The sequence below is a fragment of the Hypomesus transpacificus genome, chromosome 9 (genome assembly GCF_021917145.1).
Source record: "Hypomesus transpacificus isolate Combined female chromosome 9, fHypTra1, whole genome shotgun sequence".
Lineage (NCBI taxonomy): Eukaryota > Metazoa > Chordata > Actinopteri > Osmeriformes > Osmeridae > Hypomesus > Hypomesus transpacificus.
The window spans coordinates 16,512,578-16,532,445 of NC_061068.1; the positions used below are offsets into that span (position 1 = coordinate 16,512,578).

Here is a 19,868-nt window from a genome sequence, read left to right on the forward strand (position 1 = left end):
CTTCATTCAAACCTCCTCATTCCAGTCTTCCTTTCCCCTCTCTCCACTCATTCCAGTTTCATTTTTTCTCCCTTCTCCTGCCGTGTCCCAATCACTTTTTCCGTCCTTTAACTCTTTCCACTCTTCTCTTTCTCCAATCTCCCTCCTCCCCGATTCCCACATCAACCACCACATTGATACCAGTGATAAAATAACCCACGGGGCGTTGATAAAGTAACATATTTAGAATTGTCTATCCGTAAACACCCAGTATAATTGTATTAGTGCTGCAGGTGTGACCCTCTCTCTCTGTGTTCTACTTGTTATGGCAGGTGTGTCCAGCAGGGGGAGTGTGGACGTGGGGCCCAGGCTGGCCAGTGGCTGTGGAGTTTCGACATGGAGCAGCAATGCCTCATCATCCAGTCTCTGAACCCTGCCAACATCAGCCGGGAGGAGAAGAGAAGCGTAAGTACAAGTGTGTGTGTGTGCGTGTGCGTGTGTGTGTGCGTGCCTCGGGCTGGTATGTGTGTGTTTTTGTGTTCAGATTTGCAGAGGCACAGCATGTACATTTCCATGAATGTTTCCTGAGTGTTTTGTGGGAATGGCCCTCATGTTTTGAACATGCAACGACTCCATACAACCTCTGCATTCCTCTACAAGGGAGCGGTGGGAAGGGGAAGGCAAGGAGATCTTTTCTGATAGCTATCAGAGTCATGTGTGCCCCTGTCTGAACTTGAGTAGAAAAACGAACTATATCAATCAGTTATTTAGTAGGGACTAGTTTTAGAGAGATGACGGATACAAGCCATTTACCTTTGGGGCCTATAGAAATACTGAAAGAAAGTATCCTTAGAAGTATACACATGAGTTGTCCTCCGAATTTGACACAGAAAATCCCCAGTGTATTATAGCTTTGCCTCTTTAATTTTGATATTAAAACTGTTTTAGTTTGACTATCTGTAATATTGACATTTGTCCGCTCAAAAAACTGAACTGAAAAACATTCCATTACTGTGTATTTTATCTGGAAAGAGTGCAAAATAGATTTATCTTAATTTCTGTAATTTATTGTTTGTTTTTTTACCTAAAATACTATTTTTACGTTTTGTTTCAGTTTACAATAATAACCTTGGAGAGCACCCCTCAGCTTGAATCCGGATGATTCTGAATCTGTGCACTTATCCTCTTAAAATCCAGTTAGATCTAGATTGAAGAAGACTTAGAGGAGCTCTATTCCGTTGTTGCACAACATCCTTCGTTTGTTTATTATAACATGCTTTCTACGCTGTTCTCCTTCGTTTTATCTTAGTTTCTCATCCCTTTTTCCAACTCTTGACCCATGGCCCTCTCCTTCCAATCCCCCCACCTCTGTCTTTCCCTCTCTCCCCTTCCTACTCTCTCCCCCTCCTCTCCCAGATCTCTCTGTTTGTCCCGGGGCTGCCCGTGCTGGAGGAGGGCGAGTCCTACTCCTGCTACTTCCACAGCAGCTCCAGCCCCGCCACCATCACAGGCTCTGGTGTTGTCTGCCTCTCCCCCGATCCCCACAGGGCCCCAGCTGTATCACCGGGGCAAGGTGAGAGCCAAGAGACGGGGCCTTCTTTTTATTTTGTGTATGTGTATATATTGTGTGTGTGTGTATATATATATATATATATATATAAATATGAGTGTATGTATGTATGTATACATATATATATATGAGTGTATGTATGTATGTATATATATATATATATATGAGTGTATGTATGTATGTATGTATGTATATATATATATATATGAGTGTGTGTATATATATATATATATGAGTGGGTGAGAGAGACTGGTGGGGGAGGGGAAGAATGAGTAGGAGAGAGAGAGAAAAGAAAGGGGGAACAATTCAAAGATGGTGGATACCATTTGTGAAGCGTGTGTATGGTTGAAGAAGAATTAAGTGTGTATGTGTGTTTGTGGGCCACTAACACGCCAGTCTGACACTTGTTTTGCGTGCGTTCTGCTCAAGCAGATGCGCGTTCTAGACCAATCCTTTTCTATCCAGTTTTGAAACCGTTTTGCACAGCTGGGAGTAATCTCTATTGAGCGGCAGCCAACTGGTCATTCCATTTACACAATTCATTTATCATGTTTTGTGTTTTTTTTTGTGTAATTTCTTTTTTCCTCTGATTATGTCCGATGATTGCATTGCGTGCACGGATCGTAAGGTTTTGTTAGTTTATTTTTTTATTTTTTGGGGGGGGTCTCTTGTGATTTCTAAAGGGGCACATCTGAAGACACAAGCATTATACACTTAGGTTTGTTTCTACCCCCCCCTCCCCAACACACACACAAGCAAGTAAGTAAGTAAGACTTTATTTATATAGCACGTTTCATACAGGAATTGCAGCTCAAGGTGCTTTACATAAAATCAACAAAAACAATAATACAAGTGATAAAAATAATAGATCTCAAACATATAACAAACCAGACCAGCCGCACTCTATCTGCGGTCTCTCGAATCACACACTCTTGTATGCACACACACCTTTTTCTCCTTCCTTCTCACAGACCTATCCTCCTTCCTCCTTAAGCACCCCCATCCCCTTGTTTCCCATGAAAGCATTCCTGGAGAGAGCGAGGTAGAGGGTAAAAGAGAGAGGAAGGTTTTGGTTCTCAGGCGCAGGGTAAGCCCCCCCCCCCCCCCCTCAGGGAAAGGCTTTAAAGAAGAATAGACACACACAGAGTCTAGCAGGAGATCCCATAGGCATTAGAGAGAGAGCCCCTCCAGGCTTACCTTGAACAAAACAGGACTGCTCAGACCGTATATGGTGCTGAGTGGGGAGTTGAAGTGTGTGTTGTATAACTTCTGGAACCGCTGTTTAGAACTTAGAGTGAATTACGGTTTTCATTCCCAGGATTTAGCCCCGGCTCTAAGATATTTGGCCCGGCAGAGATTGAGATAATAATTTTAAAGATTAGGATTAGATGTGATAATCGGGTGTCTGGGAAATGAACCATAATTTTCTGCAACAAACTTAACCTCAGGACTGAGCAAAGATCCTTGTGGAACACCCTAGCAGGTCTTAAAAAAACAACAACAAAAAACTAGCTTCAGCTCTTAGTCCAGTGTACCTGCTTTCTTCAATGTGGAAGAATGGCAAGGAGGTTCTTAAATGCTGTTTTCATGTTATTATTTAATTGTCCATGATGTAACAGTAAGTCAGATGATCATCGTTCATGGGAACATTAATGTTTATCAGTTTCATTATGATTAATGTGAGAGAAAGGGAGAGTGGACAAAATGTAAATAAGAGTGCGGGTGGGGGTGTGTATGTGTGAGCGCTTATAACTGTGTGTGTCTCAGCTGGGTACATGGTAGGGTCAGGGTAGGACTCGAGAACTGTTTATGTCTGGCTCGTTCAGAGGGTGCTGCAAATGGATTTTACTCTGGCTCGGCCGGGCGGCAATCGCAAGCACTCTTTTTCCCTCGCATTCTCTCCCTCTGTGCTATGTTTTGAAGCAGACGTTGGTGTTCTTCTGCACGAAGACCAACTCAGCCAAGATACACCGTTTTCTTAACACCCCCCCGTACCCTATCCCCAATACTAAGAAGAGGGTTAATCAAACAAAATGTTTTCAGAACCTCATTGGTCTTGTGGTGGATAAGTCATGAAACGTGATATTAATGAGGGGGCTTTATTGTTGTAAATCTTTTTTTTTGTCAGATTTTGTCACGGTCACCTTGTCACTGCGCTTCAACGACGTGGTTGTCACGGCCAACAAGTTCACTTTCTACGACTGCACCGCTGTCAAGCAGCTGTCTGGGAGCATGCCGTGAGTTCACACACACACACATCATTTTAAACTTTTTTTTGTCTCGCTTCCTCTCAGTAACTTTTCCTTCTCGCTCACACAAAAACAACAATTATGTCAGTCTTTTCTTCTCTCCAATTTCCGGCTTCTTTCACTTTTGCTTCTATCTCTCTCACTATTTCAACTCTGCATCCTTACACTTCATTCAGCCACTAAATATCTGTGATTCTCTCCAGGGGAAGGCTAAACTGAAGCCTTTCCATTGACTAACAGTGAAGTGGTGGCTGTATTGGCTGTAGGCACCTGACTGATTCATCACATGCCTCCCTCTGTTCATACTACCTTGGTTACATTAAATACACCAAAAGAAGAGGTTGACTGCCTAGTTCTGATGAAGGGATGAAGAAGCCATGGGCGGAAAGCCCAAAGCCGGCCAGAAACGTGTTATATTCTTGGAGATTTTCGGATCTGTCTTTGGAGCATGCACTTTGTTTTTACTAGTGGTGGGCATAGATTAATTTTTTTAATCTAAATTAATCTCACTGTAATCTTGGAATTAATCAAGATTAAAATGGCTCATTTTAATTCCGCCGAAGGTATTCAGAATATGTGTGCTACCCAAATAATAACTAAAAGTAAGTCTTTGAGAACGGGTTTCTCAAGCCAGGTGAGCGAGGAGTTTGTTGGCTTGGCTGATAGAGCTGTGCTGACGGGCTTGCCTTGGTTGCACTCAAACATAGTAGTTTGACGAGGACTCTTCCCCTGCGCTACATCAGTGCTTGGCCCGGCATCTTCCGCATCAGCTAAGGGATGCTTTGGGTTTAGGTGGTATTTGAGACTTGAAGAACTCGTACAGTACAGTTTCATACAGAAGGCATACACACAGGTTCAAAGACTCGTTCTCGCCCCCTACAGTGCAGTTCGGCTAGGTATACATCCGCGCAAAAATATCAAGGTGAAATTCATAGCTTGTAGTATAGACCCAGCTCCCAGCCCAACTTAGAAAATAGAACGCTAAATGAAATTAGACAAGGGACCTTTCTTACCATGATGTGCAGATTGGATGCAATTTGATTATTCTCTGGCATGCTCTCCCTTTCTCCCCTTCCTCCCCTCTCTACCTCCATTTGATTTCCTTTCATTCAAAATTATCTTCCACTCTTTGCTTAACTGGTTCCAAACTCTTATAGCTCACTCAATGTATTTCTCTCTCTGCCCTCTCTTCCTGCAATCAACATTTCTGTAAACACCTGTGCTCGTCCACCCTCTAGTTGCCGTGGCTGTGTGTTAAGTCGCTGGGGCTGTAACTGGTGTGTTCATCAACACACCTGCACCCACAAGCCCACCTGCGAGGAGGGTGTCATCATTTACAACGAACACGTAAGTCAAAACACCCCGTGCGAGCGATCGCAACAGCCACTGCAGCCCCTGTATAAAACTCTACCATACCCACCCGTGGTTGAGCCAGTCCCAGTGTGTTTAGTAGGATTTTCCTGGAACCCTTAATACCAGCGATCCTGTGTCTTTATTGGCCACATGCATTACTTTGGGAGACAAGTGTCAGTCAACTACACACATTTATGATTTTAGTAGTAATACTGAAGGAGTTGCTTTCTATGAAGTGATTATGTAGGGCAATTATGGCCTAGAAAGAGAAGGCTACTTTGATTGACAATTTTTTCAGTGAGAGCCCATTTCTGTTGGTGAAGTCAACGATACTGATGTTTTCACTGCATATCATTCTACAAATTCAGATCAGAGATTTGACTAACAATCATGTTCATTTTCTTTGCGTTGTGGTTTGTCATCGATGGTAACCCGATACTGACTCCATCAGGATACGTGTTTCACATCATTTATTTTGTATACATTTTTTTCTGACATTTTGGTTGTGTTACAGTTTGTTCTATGGTTTGGTTTTGTTTCGCTCACCCTCATGTCTTCCTCCCCTCTGCCCCCTCTCCCACCAGTTTAAACTCCCCACCTCGGCCCCTCCCACAGTCAAAACTGTTACCATAGCAACAACTGTCCCTACCACAACTGTAGCACCAACAACAACCATACCCCCAACCACGACAACCACAACCACCATAGCTACAACAACCATAGCTAGTACAACTACAACGGAAGCCACTACGATTGTAGCTACAACTCAGGAGCCTTCAACAACACCACTTTCTACTACATTACCCACAACCACCATCCCAGTGCCTGCAACTTCGCCCTCGACCACAACCGTAGTGACCAAGGCTCCCACTACTCTGCCCCCTCCAACCGAAGCTACGACGTCATTAGCTGAGATCACCACAACTGAGAAGAACAAGGAGGAGACGACATCCACAGTGATATTCCTTGCGTATGAGCAAACCGAAATGGAAACCGAAGGCCTCATGGTAACACCAGGCAATGTGGATGTTCCCACGGAGGCGGACTTGACCAATGTCACATTCGCAGCCGATGATGACGATTTGTACGAATTGACCCCACTGGCAGGTCCTCCAGAGTTACCACTGTTGGAGGTGGTCACCGATTCCCCCCCTAGCAGTGTAGCAGAAATGGACCAAGCACAGAGCCTTGGGGAACTCCCCAGCGAGACCACCCAGGCCTCGTCATCCGGCTACTCCCTTCCGTCCCCCTTCCCGCTGGGTGAGCCGTCTGACTCGGAGCCTACCTTCCACCTGGACTTTACTCAACCTCCACAAGACCCCCAGCCAACCACCCAGGACCAAAGCAGGGGCTCTGACCCAGAAGTCCTCTTTTGGCCCGGGGAAGATGCAGATGAGGATTCTGAAGTCGCCGTAGCGGAAAACGACACAGCCTCCTTTTCTGCTGCCACCGTGTTGTCGGGCGACGGGGAGGTCGACCACAACTCCCAGGCATTTCCCCGTCTCACGGACGCTGATTTGGAGCTAGACTACCAGTACGACATGGCCGACACATTTCTTCCGGTGAGTTCCAGGCTGCTAAAGGGGCTTTGGCGGCCTCTCTCTGCGCTCCCAGCTCTTGACTGGACGACTCTTCTCTAGAATCCCAGCACTGACACCACTATCCCTGATCTTTTCCCTTATCCTCCTGCTGTTACCAACTTTGTTCATGTCGTTGTTGTTGTCGTTTGATTTTCTAGAAATCTACCCGAAAAAGCGACTACCTCCTGCCAAACTGGAGCAGTTGTTTTTTTTGTCAATGTTTACAACCATTTTAATTAGTTTTGTTTGTTCATTTTAACACAAAGCACCAACTTCAACCCAGAGCAGATCATTATGTTAACAAAAAAAAAATGGATAATAATGTTTGCAAGGATATGTGGCAGGAGTGCAATTCAGATACACGTGCACGATTGTGTAAAAAATGACTTGAGTATGTGTGAATGTGAATGTGGGTGTGAGTGTGCCGAAGACTTGCGTGCATAAGTAACGTGCGCATGTGTGTGTGTGTGTGTGTGTGTAGGGAGACGAGGGCTCCTATGTGAGCTGGGGCTCGTCAGCTTGTCCATGTGTAGAGAAGGTCCAGGGATCTGCTCTTCTGCCTGTCAAAGTAGAGAAGAAGATAACCCTGCTGGCTCGCAACCTCCATCTGTACCAGGTACCCAACGCAAACGCGCACGGCACACATTACACACACTTGCACAGACACACTTACACAGCTGAAATTAAGTTCACGTACAGTTACACATACATCTACACAAACACACACAACCGGAACACATTTAGAATTTCAACCCCCGCACACAGGTGCATGCAGTCACCCAGACACGTTATCCCTCCCCTTTTATTGATAGTCAAGTGCTGAATTGATTAATTGGTGTGTGTGTGCAGGACAGAGACTTGGACTACGAGTGTGTGTTGGTCATTGAAGGGCGCACTGTGGTGGTAGACGCCTATGTGGAGATGGACGACCTGAGTCCGTCCCTGTTTGACATCACTTGTCAGTTGCACCAGGTCAGTCCCACTGCCCTCTGGCTCTTATCCTCCCATATACAAAGCATTTCTTAACTGAAATACACATTCAGTCTGCGTTAAGTTTTTTCCTAGCTTTGCAGTATAATAGTTTTGTACATAATGGTTCACTTAGAATCAACTTGGTGCTGGCATTGAAGAATATTTGCAGATTCTTAACAAACGTTGACCGTAGCTATGTCCCCCTCCTACAGTACTCATACTCAGCTGTGGTGGACGAGTACAACGCCATGGTGTATGTGAAGAGGAGGGACACCTTCCACGTGGACAGTGCCCCCGATCTCTACGGTACATTCTAGAACTGGACCGCAAAACATGGTGCACCTGTTCACCGAATGAACTGAACCCATCCGCCAATCCACTAAACACAGTAGAAAGGTCAAAGTACATCGTTGGCTCGAGTTACCAATTTGTGTTTATGGATCAGATATTGACAGATTGTTCTGTCAAGAGGTGTGGAGGGAATTTTGGTAAACTGGTAAGCAGTAATGGTGGCCGGTAGCTTTGTGTTGCACAAAAAGGCCAAACAAAGGAAGTATGACAATCACCTCCGTGCTTACCCCACCTCCTCGTCCCTGTCATTAGATACACCTGAAGTCACTGTTGTAATTGCTCTCATAGTAGCAGACACACAGAGACCCACACCCCTCACTACTCTCGTTCTCGCGTCCTCTTTCTCTCACTCCCACACACACCAACTATTCTCTCTCTTTATCTCTCTCTCTCTGTCGTCCATCTCTCTCTGTTTGTACCGCAGTCACCTTGTACAACTGCTCGGTGGGGAGGTCTGACTGTAGCCGCTGCCACACTGCGGATGCCGTGTATGGATGTGTGTGGTGCGGGGGGGCCCAGGCTAGCTGCCTGTACGGAGACTCCTGCAGCGAGCCCATAGAGCAGACCTGCCCCGCCCCCGTCATCCACTCTGTGAGTATATCATTATCATCTTTTTTTGAATTTGTTACACATTCTGAATTTAAATCCAAGGAATCCAATTATCTTCATCATATTTGGATTAACTGCAGTTTGTCTCTCAAAATAAAGTGTAACCAGTTGTTGCTCTGGTGTAGATCGAACCCCTGTCAGGCCTGGTGGAGGGGGGAACTTTGGTTACCATCTCTGGGTCTAACCTGGGGCAGAAGGCCGACGACATCCTGGAATCAGTCACTGTGGCTGGGGTGGCCTGCACTGTCATCCCCCAGCTCTACGAGATCTCCTCCAGGTACTGTCCAGAAGAGGGGGGGATGGGTGGGGAGATACGTGGGGGGGGGGTTGGGGGGGATGGGGGAGGTGTGTGTGTGTGTGTGTGGGGGGGGAGCGCGTAACATGTTTGGATTTGTCCGGTGTTCATCTGTGTGTGTACTCCTACGTACAGTTGTGTGTCTGGTTAAATTGTGTTTGCCGATTATAAACCAGTACAGAGTCAACAAGTTTTGTGACAAATGACAAAAAAAAACACAAACAGCACTTGTACCGGCAGACAGCAGGCCACAAACTCTGGCGTCATCTTGGTGTGTGTGTGTGTGTGTGTGTGTGTGTGTGTGTGTGTGTGTGTGTAAAAGGGACAGTGGGTGTGAGTGGAGTGTATTGATTTGATTCTGTCCTCCAGCACATTGAATTTGAAACTTAATAATGACTATGAGTTTCAAGTGCAGATAGTTAGACTTCATTTGAAGGTATTTGCGTCCATAAACCATGAACCATCCAGGACTTACAGCCTTGTGTGTGTTTTGACTAGGACCCTTATTGAATAATAACTTTGTATGTGTGCTACCATAGGATTGTGTGTAGGACCAAAGCCAGTGGAGGAGAGAAGATTGGCCAGGTGTCTGTAGAAGTGAATGGGGGAGAATTTGGCCTCTCCAGCCAGAGATTCAGCTACCAGGTAAGCACGCACACACACACACATGTACAGCGAATTCACATGCAAAGCAATGCACAAAACCATGTATTCATAATGAATTATCAATACGTCTGAAAGTCAACCCCAAGGTATTCATTGGCATGGCGTTACTGGCGATGAAAATAACAATCATCAATATCTGAACAGTACCCTCCTCCTAACCCCTCACCCTCCAGGATCCCTTCTTGATGGAAGTGACCCCACAGAGGGGTCCCAAGGCAGGGGGCACGTCCCTGACCATCACGGGGAGGAACCTACTGACTGGTCGGCCCACTGACCTCACCGTCACTGTGGGAGGGGTGCCCTGTTCCATGTGAGTGGACTCATGTCACTACATAACACACACATCAAACACACCAATGACTACATATGGAGAAATACCTGTTTATTCTGTCAGTTTGATACAGCTGCTTCTGTGAAATTATGCAACGGATCCGAGATGTGTTTGCACTGTGTCTCGAAAAGCGCAGATCGTCCCCTGGTATAGACCAATTTTCACCCTACGCCACACGACTGTCAAGCAGGCTCAACTGCGCATGTCGGTTGCAAAGGACGAACTTCTCCCGGGTATAACACTTGGGAGTGTCGATCAGGTCATCATATATCTCTGGCCATTGGATTGCAGGGCTTGACATAAACTTTATAAGGCACTAGGACAAGTACATTTACGTTTCACTTGTCAGTCAATAGGCTCGGTTAAAGAAATCCGAGATTCTGGCTTTCTTCAGCAGGCTTGTATCTACAAAAGGCAGTCCTCCCTGATGTTTTTCGTGTAGAATGGAGTGAAATACAACATTGTGCCAGTGAGCGACCCGAGTCTGACTCTGAGGTTAACGTCAAAACAGTAGTATAACGCTGTGGGACGCAGTCTCACTCAGATTGCCAGTTTTACACAAATCACAAAAATAATCGAACCAGCTGGCTAAAAAACAGAATTCCCATATCTCTTGAATGATGCCCTGCTTGACTTTTTTGGGTGTAAAACTTTTGATGTAGAATTGACCGAACTGTAAAATCATGAACTTTTTGACATGACGCAACCAAAACAAGAGACTGGCTGCCGCCTAAGACAATGCGGTCTGCCGGGCGACATTCTCACTTAAATTTCAAGACTTTCGTGACCCAAATCTAAATTCTGATGTGACAGATCAATTGGGAATCGCTGTCTCTCTTAAAGGCTGTCCTCCTTGACCTTTTTGGTCTTTTTAAATCTAACTATTTGTATTATCCGTGTGGTCCTTTTGCCATTATAAATGCTATCCTTTCCCGGTTTTCTGCCACCACATTGCGCGCGCATTCCGAATGTTTACAAAAAAAAATTGGTCTATTAACCAGCGGACTACTGTTAGAACATTCTAGTGCTTGATTGTCTGCTCCACTTCACTATATGCAAGTTTGATATGTTCCTTTGGATTTAAGTCTCTTGTAAATGAACAAATGCACATCTAACATACAGCCATATCCTGTTGATGAATATTTGAGAAATCTTATGGGTTGAAATGGACGGCATGAGTGCGAGAACCTCTATTCTTAGAACAAAATATGATCAAAACGATACTCAGTATCTCTCTGTCTCTTGGTTGTGTCTTGGTTCTCCCTCTCCTACCGCCTCTCTGCCAGATCCTCAGTGCAGGAGTCCAGTGTGGTGTGTGTTACAGGCAGCAGCAACAGGACAAGCGAGCATCGTGTGACGCTTCACTACAGCAACAGTCCCCGTCACCTCCACGACATGCCCTACCGCTACACCCCTGACCCCAACATCACCAATGCCGCTCCGGCAAAGAGCTTCCTTGGGTGAGTGTGTGTGTGTGTGTCGGCAATAGCTTTTGTCCATTTCGCAACTTAAGTCTGATACACAAAATTCTTGGATGGTTTTGTGGTCTTCAAACTGCATAGTACGCTTTTCAAAGGTACTGAAAAAAGATTGTGTGTGTTCAGTGGCGGTCGTTTGATCTTCGTGTCGGGCCACAATCTGGACGTGGTCCAGGATCCCAGGATGGTGGTGACCGTCTCTCCCTACCAGTCCCTGACGAGGAGGAGGAGGAGGAGTGGAGGAGGGAAGCAGGAGAAGGTGGGGGGCAGGCTTCGTAGGATGGTGCCTGAGGTTGACTGCCCTGGGGATCCTGCCTGCTTACTCAAGCAGGTTGGTGTGGTTCTATGCTTTTGGGTAGTCGGGAGCAGAGAATTGCAAAAATGTCAATGCCCCCTAAATTTATACTTCACCTGTACAGAAAAGAATCATCCAAAAGATTTATCTTTTGTATTTTTCTTTGTCCTCTCTCCTTCCTCTCTCTTTCTCTCCCCCTTTACTCCCTCTCTCATCCTTTCCCCTCTCTCTGTCCCTGCCTTGGCCCCGCTTTCCTTCTTCTCTTCCTCTTTGCCCCCTTCCCTCCTTTATCTTCCTTCCCCTCACTCCTCTCCTCTCTCTCCTTCCCTTCCTTTCCATGTCCTTCCCTACTTTCCTTCCTCTCCTCTGTCTGACCTCCTCTTCCTCCCTCCAGTACGTGGAGCGCTGCGAAGTCAACTCCTCCTCCCTAGTCCTGTGTCGCAGCCCAGCCGTGGCGGCCTCGGTCTGGGGCTCCCAGGTGGCTGTGGACTTTCTCCTGGACAACCTGCGCTTCCCATTCGGTGCCGTCAGCCCCCAGGGCTTCCTGTACGAACCCGACCCTGTCCTGCACCCCCTCAACCAGCACGACCCTCTCCAGCCCTACCGCTACAACCCTGGCAGCTTTATTCAGCTGGAGGTCGGTACTAGGGGAACTCACGCGAACTGGGGGCTAAGTGGCGATGAGCTTTTTGTGGACTGTTTGGAGTTCAGTTAGAGAAAGGGACTTTTTGCAGTGGTCTGCTAAATGCATTGTAGCTGGTAGAAATAAGGAATGGAAGCTGCCTCATTCCCGTATGCTCTCTCCCTTATCATGGCCTTCTCTTCTTACTTCTCTCTCTCTCACTCTTTCTCTCCCTCTTTCTCTCCCTCTCCCCACTCCTTTTTTGCTCTTTCCTTCTCCTTGTCCACCCCTCCCCAGGGAGAGAACCTGGACCTGGCAATCTCTAAGGATGAGGTGGTGGTGCTGGTAGGCGAGGGGGTGTGCGCGGTGAAGACCCTGACCAGGAACCACCTCTACTGCGAGCCCCCACCCCTGCAGCCCGCCCCCGGAGGCCCAGGGAGGAAACGCGAGGGCGGCGACACACTGCCCGAATTCACAGTGAGTCAACTCAACGTCATTACACTCACAGAGCCACAGTGGTGACACTGTATACACAGAACAGAAAAACAACATTGCGTGTCATATACTATGATTATATCAAGTTTCAATAACTCTTAAGGGTAGACTGTTACTGTCAAACCTTTAGATATATTGGTTGCTATCAAGACGTGAAGTTACTTTCGGCATGAGTGCTTCTCAACAACATTGCCTACCCTGCCTTTAAGGGGTTACTCGAAAGCAGATTGCTGTAGGCTATATTGTTAAAGTAGCTATCTTGCTCTTTGAACAGAGTTGATTATTTTCATCATAACCTGTAACCAGAGATGTTTTATCCACAAGCTTGACCCATGTGTATGCGTGTGTGTGTGTCGCAGGTCCAGATGGGGAACCTGAACTTCTCACTGGGGAGGGTTCAGTATGACACCCTCAGTCTTGCTATGTTCCCCCTTGAGGCCCAGGTGGGGGTGGGGGTAGGGGCCTCTATAGTCGCCCTCATTGTCCTCATCATCGTGCTCATATACAGGTGAAGGTTTTTTCTGTGTGTTGATAATATATATCTGTACATGTGTCTCAGGCATTTCTATACTGAAAGATAACATTCTATTAACCTTTTTTTCCATACTCTTTCTTCTCCTCTCTCTCTCTCTCTCTCTCTCTCTCTCTTTCTATCTCTCAGGAGGAAGAGTAAGCAGGCCCTGAGGGACTATAAGAAGGTGCAGATCCAGCTTGAGAACTTAGAGACCAGTGTGAGAGACCGTTGCAAGAAGGAGTTCACTGGTAAGGGCATATCGTGGAGGACTTGACCCTAGGGACCTAAATGGAGGGGGTTGGAAGGAGAGTGAGGGGGGGTGAAAATATGAAAAGGAAAAAAAATATCCTTAAGGAATAGGCAAGGGAATCAAATACGATGAAGAAGAAGGTAAGAAAAACAGGGATGGAAATGTTGAGGAAGTAGAAAAGTAGAGGCTTGAGAAGCCCCTTGGTGTTTATTTATCCGTCTCATGCGGACGGATTCGTTTTGTTTTCGGACAGAGTTCACAAAATGATCTCATTACATAAAGTACTGGATGTCTCCCAGGTTCCAGCCTGCTTCCGAGTCTAATTTTAGAAACTCGCCTTCCAATGTAAACAGTCACTGTTTTCAATGTTCCTGATACAGCCACTAGCATTTTGTTTCAACTTCAACATTCGGGTATTGGAACAGCTCAGTGGGAGAGCATTCAACTGCAGATTAAGAGGTCCCAGGTTCAAATCCTCCACTGTACATCGCTTTGGATAAAAGTGTCAGATTTGTACTTCAAAATTATTATTATTAGCATTCCTATTCTAGAGACGAGAGGATAGATTATTTAGTTGTCTACACATTGGTTTTCCTAAACTATAAAGCTACACATGTGGTCCACACCATAAAAAACAAAACAAAAAAAAAACATTATTTTAAGACCATGCCTCTGACCCCGCCCCTCAGATCTGATGACAGAGATGATGGACATGTCCAGTGACCTGGTGGGCTCGGGCATCCCCTTCCTGGACTACAAGGCGTACGCCGAGCGCATCTTCTTCCCGGGCCACCGGGAGTCCCCGCTGCGGCGAGGGCTGGATGTGCAGGAGTGTCGCAGGCAAACGGTGGAGCAGGGCCTGCTGCAGCTGTCTAACCTGCTCAACAGCAAGCTGTTCCTCACCAAGGTAGGGGGACGGGGCGGGAACTCAGGCAGGTTCCATCTAGTCCAGAGACCCTCTGTTGTTCCAAACCAGACATACAGAAAGAAAGTAAAGAGAACATGGCAATGGTAGTGGTGGTGTGGTACACGCACACACACACACTGGTTCATCCACCAAGAACAACGGCATTTTGGCCAACCACCGAAGCTAACCATCTGTCCTCTCCGGCCCTCCTCCTTGTCCCCTCTGTCAGTTTATCCACACCTTGGAGAGCCAGAGGACTTTCTCCCCGCGGGACCGTGCCTACGTGGCCTCCCTCCTCACGGTGGCGCTGCACGGCAAACTAGAGTACTTCACTGATATCCTAAAGACGCTGCTCAACGACCTGGTGGAGCAGTACGTGGCCAAGAACCCCAAGCTGATGCTGCGCAGGTACGACCGACAGGAAAAGGATGGGGGGGGGGGGGGGGGCGTCTGTGGTGTGGTGTGATGTCTATGCCTGTTTGACTGAGAGACCAACAAAAGATAGAATGACCGAGAGAGATGAGTCTAGGTCAAAAAGTATGTTTTAAATAGCATTTGTACAAAACGTATGGTTCAGTGCATGCCGTTGCTGGGGTTGCTTACATTTTTGTTTTTGTTTTGTCCTCACAGAACAGAGACGGTTGTGGAGAAGTTGCTGACCAACTGGATGTCCATCTGTCTCTATGCCTTCCTCAGGGTGTGTGTTTTTGAAAAACTCATTCAGACACAGCCGCTCATCTTGATACACGTACAAAAAGTTCACTACAAATATGCTAGCCTCAGCCACAGCTAGCCTGGTCGCAGGGACAACTGACATTTATTTATATTTCAGTGACCTTGACGCCGCTATGCTAGCTTCTAGCGTTGTTTTTCTGTCTCCTCACCCAGGACTCTGCAGGGGAGTCTTTGTATATGCTGTTCAGGGCCATCAAGCACCAGGTGGACAAGGGTCCTGTTGACGCAGTGACGGGGAAAGCCAAGTACACCCTCAACGACAACCGCCTGCTCCGAGAGGACGTGGAGTACCGCACCCTGGTGAGGACACGCACGAACACACAATCGCCTCAAACGGACCATCGAAGACTGATTTACATGTGGAGTACAGGTTAATTTATATCGACGCGTCCTGTGTATCTCTCTCCGGTCCTAATCGCCCTTCCCCACAATCCAGACTCTGAACGTGCTGATGCAGGGCGGGGGGGTAAACGAGACCCAGCCCCTGCCCTCCAAGGTGCTGGACTGTGACACCATCACCCAGGTGAAGGAGAAGCTGCTGGAGCAAGTGTACAAGGGCACCTCGTTCTCCCACCGGCCCCACACAGACTCTCTGGACCTGGGTGAGGACTCGCGCGCACACACACCCGCACAAACCTGTCGTGTTGGCTCGCAAGTCCTTAAATTCACACTCAATAGCTCACTAACACACCTACGTATGTATTTCTGTGTGTATATTGTGGATGTACAGTGGATGTAAATAGAGATGCACTTTCAACACACACATGTCGTTTCTGACCCTTTGTGTGTGTGTGTGTGTGTGTGTTGTAACGTTTCAGAGTGGAGGTCTGGAGTAGCAGGTCACCTGATCCTTTCGGATGAGGACCTAACATCCGTTGTCCAGGGCAACTGGAAACGACTCAACACACTCCAGCACTACAAGGTACGTTTTTGAAGCCATTACAAAATAGCTTAAAGATTTGCATTCAAAACAGAAATCTTCTTATCTTATGAGTCCTACATGTATATTTTTTTGCACTTTATTACTTGACTTTTATTACATTATTTAGATGTGTTTTATTCTACAGTTCGCAGAGCTTTGATTAAAGAGTTCCTAAAGGGTATGGAACTGTTGTTGTTCCCCAGGTTCCAGACGGCGCCACGGTTGCGTTGGTCCCGCGCCACACCAAACACATCCACCATGACAGCCACGACTACGTGGCCGGAGAAAGTAAATCCCCCTCTCTCCTAACGACAATAACAGAAGTCAAAATAATACATGGGGATCAAACTGACATAGTAATTGCAGGAACGCCCCCCCCCCCCCCCCCCCCCCCCCCCCCCCGCACACACACACGCCAACCTCTGAATCCCCCACCCCCCTCATCGGTGCTGTATCTCTCCACCCCCACAGAGACGCCCATGCTGGAGGATGCGGACGAGGGCGGCGTGAGGCTGTGGCACCTGGTGAAGGCCAGCGAGGAGCCCGAGCTGCCCAAGCACCGCCGGGGCAGCCTGAGGGAGAGGGAGAGGGCCAAGGCCATACCAGAGATCTACCTCACACGGTTGCTCTCCATGAAGGTAGGGAAGCACACACACCACACAGACATCCTACACACACACACACCACACACACACACACCACAGACATCCTACACACACACCACACACACCACGCGTACACACGCACACACACCACAGACATCCTATACACACACCACGCGTACACACACACCACACACACAGACATCATACACACACACCACACATATACACAGACCATACACACACGCCACGCACACACACACCAAACAAACAAACACCACACAGACAACGAATATATATTCATAGATGCTTTATAAGGTTTTTAGGTTGAATATTGTATTTATTTACATACAGAATATTGTTGATAATGCTTGGAACAATGCTATCTTTAATAGGATTCTTACTATAAATGTATCTTATTGTTAATTTGTGATTAGTGTTTTGATTGATTTGGGCCCACATTAATCAATGCAACATAACTTCAGTGCACAAACTTCCAGCTACAAACCCTACAGTTTGTCTTAATTGTCAAATTGTTATGTCCATATGGATGGGTAGGCCACATCCATTTATTGCCGACACCTGTTAGTTGGTAATTATGAGTAGTCCAAATGTTTGGAAAGGAACTAAGAGGACTGCTGAACGTTTTCTATAGATTTAACCGTCTTAAGCACTGCTGGTATTAAAAACGTTGTTATTCCATCCATTTTTTATAAATCATGTATCATAGGTAAACTGAGCCTAGCTGTTTTTTGCTGTTGTGCTCAAAATTTCCACCAGATTTGAAACAATGCTTGTATATGTTTAAGATTAATTCATTTAGACACTAAGGGCCTCATTTACTAACAGGATTGCGCCCATTTCAGGCGTAAAATAGTGGGTAAAGACATAAAACCGTATTTACAAAGGCAGCGCACATGAGTAAAAAGGCAGATTACCGCTGCTGGGGGGGTATAAGGGAAAGTGGGTGTGTGCCGCAAAGAGATGGGAGGAGAGGTGTGTATCCTTGTAACATGTTATTGTTGGCAGTAACTTCGTGAACCAATATTTCTATCTACTGTTCGCACAACCCTCTTTTTCTTTTCCTCGAATCACCCATGGTGGCAGTAACATGCAGGCAATTTCTCCCGTCTTTTAACGGTGCGCTGATTAACACTAAAGGGCGGAGTAAGGCGCTGATTGCCCGACGAGGATCTCGTTTGATAAGTACCACGCAAAATGAGGAAATACACCGTTGGGCAAAGACGCAGATTAAGCTGCGGTCGCAATGTTAGTAAATGAGGCCCAAAGAGTTATACGACCTGGGTTAGACTGATGAGAAACTGCAGGACCAGTAATTGTATTGCTTGTAAACTGAACATGGTGAACTTGAAACTACATGCCATCTTAAAGAAACTACCCCTTTGGCCTGATCTCCTTAAGGGTAGGGACAATATGTCATGTGTGTATGTACATGCATGTCACATGTACATACACACTCAGTCCCATGATAGATACCTTACAACCTTGAATCTACTTCAGACAGCTGTAGTTATTAAAGGTTGCACCACAATACCCAACTTCACACTTTTCTTTATTCTTTCCTTCTGTCTCTCCCCCTCCTGCTCTTTCACCCCCTCCCTCTTCCTCTCCCTCCCCGTCTCTCTCACTCCCTTTCCATACTTGTCTCTCTTTCTCTCTCCAGGGAACTCTCCAGAAGTTTGTGGACGACCTGTTCACAGTGATCCTGAGCACCAGTCGGCCCGTACCCCTGGCGGTCAAGTACTTTTTCGACCTGCTGGACGACCAGGCAGGCCACCACGGCATATCCGACCCCGAGACCATCCACATCTGGAAGACCAACAGGTGTGCGCACACACTCAAAAATGTTCTCATACATATACAAGTTCTTGCCTTATTCCTCTCATATCTGTTTTACTGTTATCTCACAGTTTCTTTTTTGTCTCTCTCTATCCCTCACTCACTTTCTCTCCATCCCTCCAATCATACGAGAATCTCTATCCCTTCTTCTTTATACCCCTCTCCCTCTCGTTCATTTTGTAATTCTCTTCCTTTCTCCCTCTCCTTTCTCCTCTCTCCCTCTCTCTCTTCCTCTCTCTATCCCCCCCCCCCCTCTTTTCCTTTCTATCTCTCCAGTCTTCCTCTGAGGTTCTGGATCAACATAGTGAAAAACCCCCAGTTCATCTTCGACGTCCAGGCGTCTGACCACGTTGACGCTGTGCTCTCAGTCATCTCCCAGACCTTCATGGACTCCTGCACCCTTGCTGAGCACAAGCTGGGGAGGGTGAGGAAGTGGAGGGGGGGGTTTTACTTTTTTGTCTAATAAAAAAAAATTGTTCTTCCTTGCTTTTTTCTGCTCACATTGTTTTTAACTTTCTTGACCTCTGCTTCCTCACTCATTTAACACCTTTAGGACTCTCCCATCAACAAACTGCTGTATGCCAGAGACATTCCCCGCTATAAGCAGATGGTGGAAAGGTGACTGAGTCTGTTAATCTGTTATTTCCATTTTGCATTCAATTCCAACCATCTTGTGAGTCAGCAATAGAATAAAGGACTACATTTTCAAATTTTATTTGAAACATAAAACCATCTGGCTGACTGATGTGTGTGCACGTGTGTTCACATTCTGTAGGTACTACGCTGACATCAGGCAAACGATATCAGCCAGCGACCAGGAGATGAACTCTGCCCTAGCAGAACTGTCCAGGGTAGGTGGAGCACTCTGGCCTTACACAGATAATAATGTATGGAAAGACAGAAACAAACGTTATTAATCACCAAGGAGAAACGGCACAATGTTGATCATACAAGGTCAGAGAACTGTGAGGTGAGGTGTCTCAGGTCTTTAGTACTTTAGTAATCACTTGTTGCATGAGGTAGATTTGAAGGTTTTAAGATGTATAAAATAATATACATGTATGTATATGTGCGCAAATCTTTTTTTCTTCAATTCTTTCCCCCCAGAATTACTCAGGCGAGTTAAATTACCTTGTCGCCCTGCATGAGCTGTATAAGTACATCAACAAGTACTATGACCAGGTGAGTCTTCTGACTTGCATCTGTGTTTTTCCCTGCCACTGCTGGCAGGAT

The 19,868-nt window shown here is 46.5% G+C and overlaps 1 protein-coding gene across 5 annotated transcripts in view; it reads left to right on the plus strand.

Moving 5' to 3' along the window:
- Positions 1-19,868, plus strand: part of plxnb1b (plexin b1b) — a 74,192-nt gene that overhangs the window by 51,412 nt on the left and 2,912 nt on the right. For all 5 annotated transcript variants that reach the window (XM_047024985.1, XM_047024987.1, XM_047024986.1 and 2 more), the window contains 31 exons: positions 312-444; positions 1,396-1,552; positions 3,678-3,786; positions 5,037-5,145; positions 5,736-6,713; positions 7,213-7,347; positions 7,581-7,703; positions 7,916-8,009; positions 8,479-8,645; positions 8,789-8,940; positions 9,498-9,603; positions 9,798-9,934; positions 11,242-11,415; positions 11,560-11,764; positions 12,123-12,365; positions 12,648-12,827; positions 13,205-13,353; positions 13,507-13,607; positions 14,299-14,516; positions 14,746-14,924; positions 15,147-15,213; positions 15,405-15,551; positions 15,688-15,853; positions 16,070-16,173; positions 16,377-16,461; positions 16,645-16,811; positions 18,460-18,620; positions 18,912-19,059; positions 19,189-19,253; positions 19,411-19,486; positions 19,743-19,817. In XM_047024985.1, the coding sequence (XP_046880941.1) occupies positions 312-444; positions 1,396-1,552; positions 3,678-3,786; positions 5,037-5,145; positions 5,736-6,713; positions 7,213-7,347; positions 7,581-7,703; positions 7,916-8,009; positions 8,479-8,645; positions 8,789-8,940; positions 9,498-9,603; positions 9,798-9,934; positions 11,242-11,415; positions 11,560-11,764; positions 12,123-12,365; positions 12,648-12,827; positions 13,205-13,353; positions 13,507-13,607; positions 14,299-14,516; positions 14,746-14,924; positions 15,147-15,213; positions 15,405-15,551; positions 15,688-15,853; positions 16,070-16,173; positions 16,377-16,461; positions 16,645-16,811; positions 18,460-18,620; positions 18,912-19,059; positions 19,189-19,253; positions 19,411-19,486; positions 19,743-19,817 (5,110 nt within the window). The remainder of the gene's footprint in view (positions 1-311; positions 445-1,395; positions 1,553-3,677; positions 3,787-5,036; positions 5,146-5,735; positions 6,714-7,212; positions 7,348-7,580; positions 7,704-7,915; positions 8,010-8,478; positions 8,646-8,788; positions 8,941-9,497; positions 9,604-9,797; positions 9,935-11,241; positions 11,416-11,559; positions 11,765-12,122; positions 12,366-12,647; positions 12,828-13,204; positions 13,354-13,506; positions 13,608-14,298; positions 14,517-14,745; positions 14,925-15,146; positions 15,214-15,404; positions 15,552-15,687; positions 15,854-16,069; positions 16,174-16,376; positions 16,462-16,644; positions 16,812-18,459; positions 18,621-18,911; positions 19,060-19,188; positions 19,254-19,410; positions 19,487-19,742; positions 19,818-19,868) is intronic.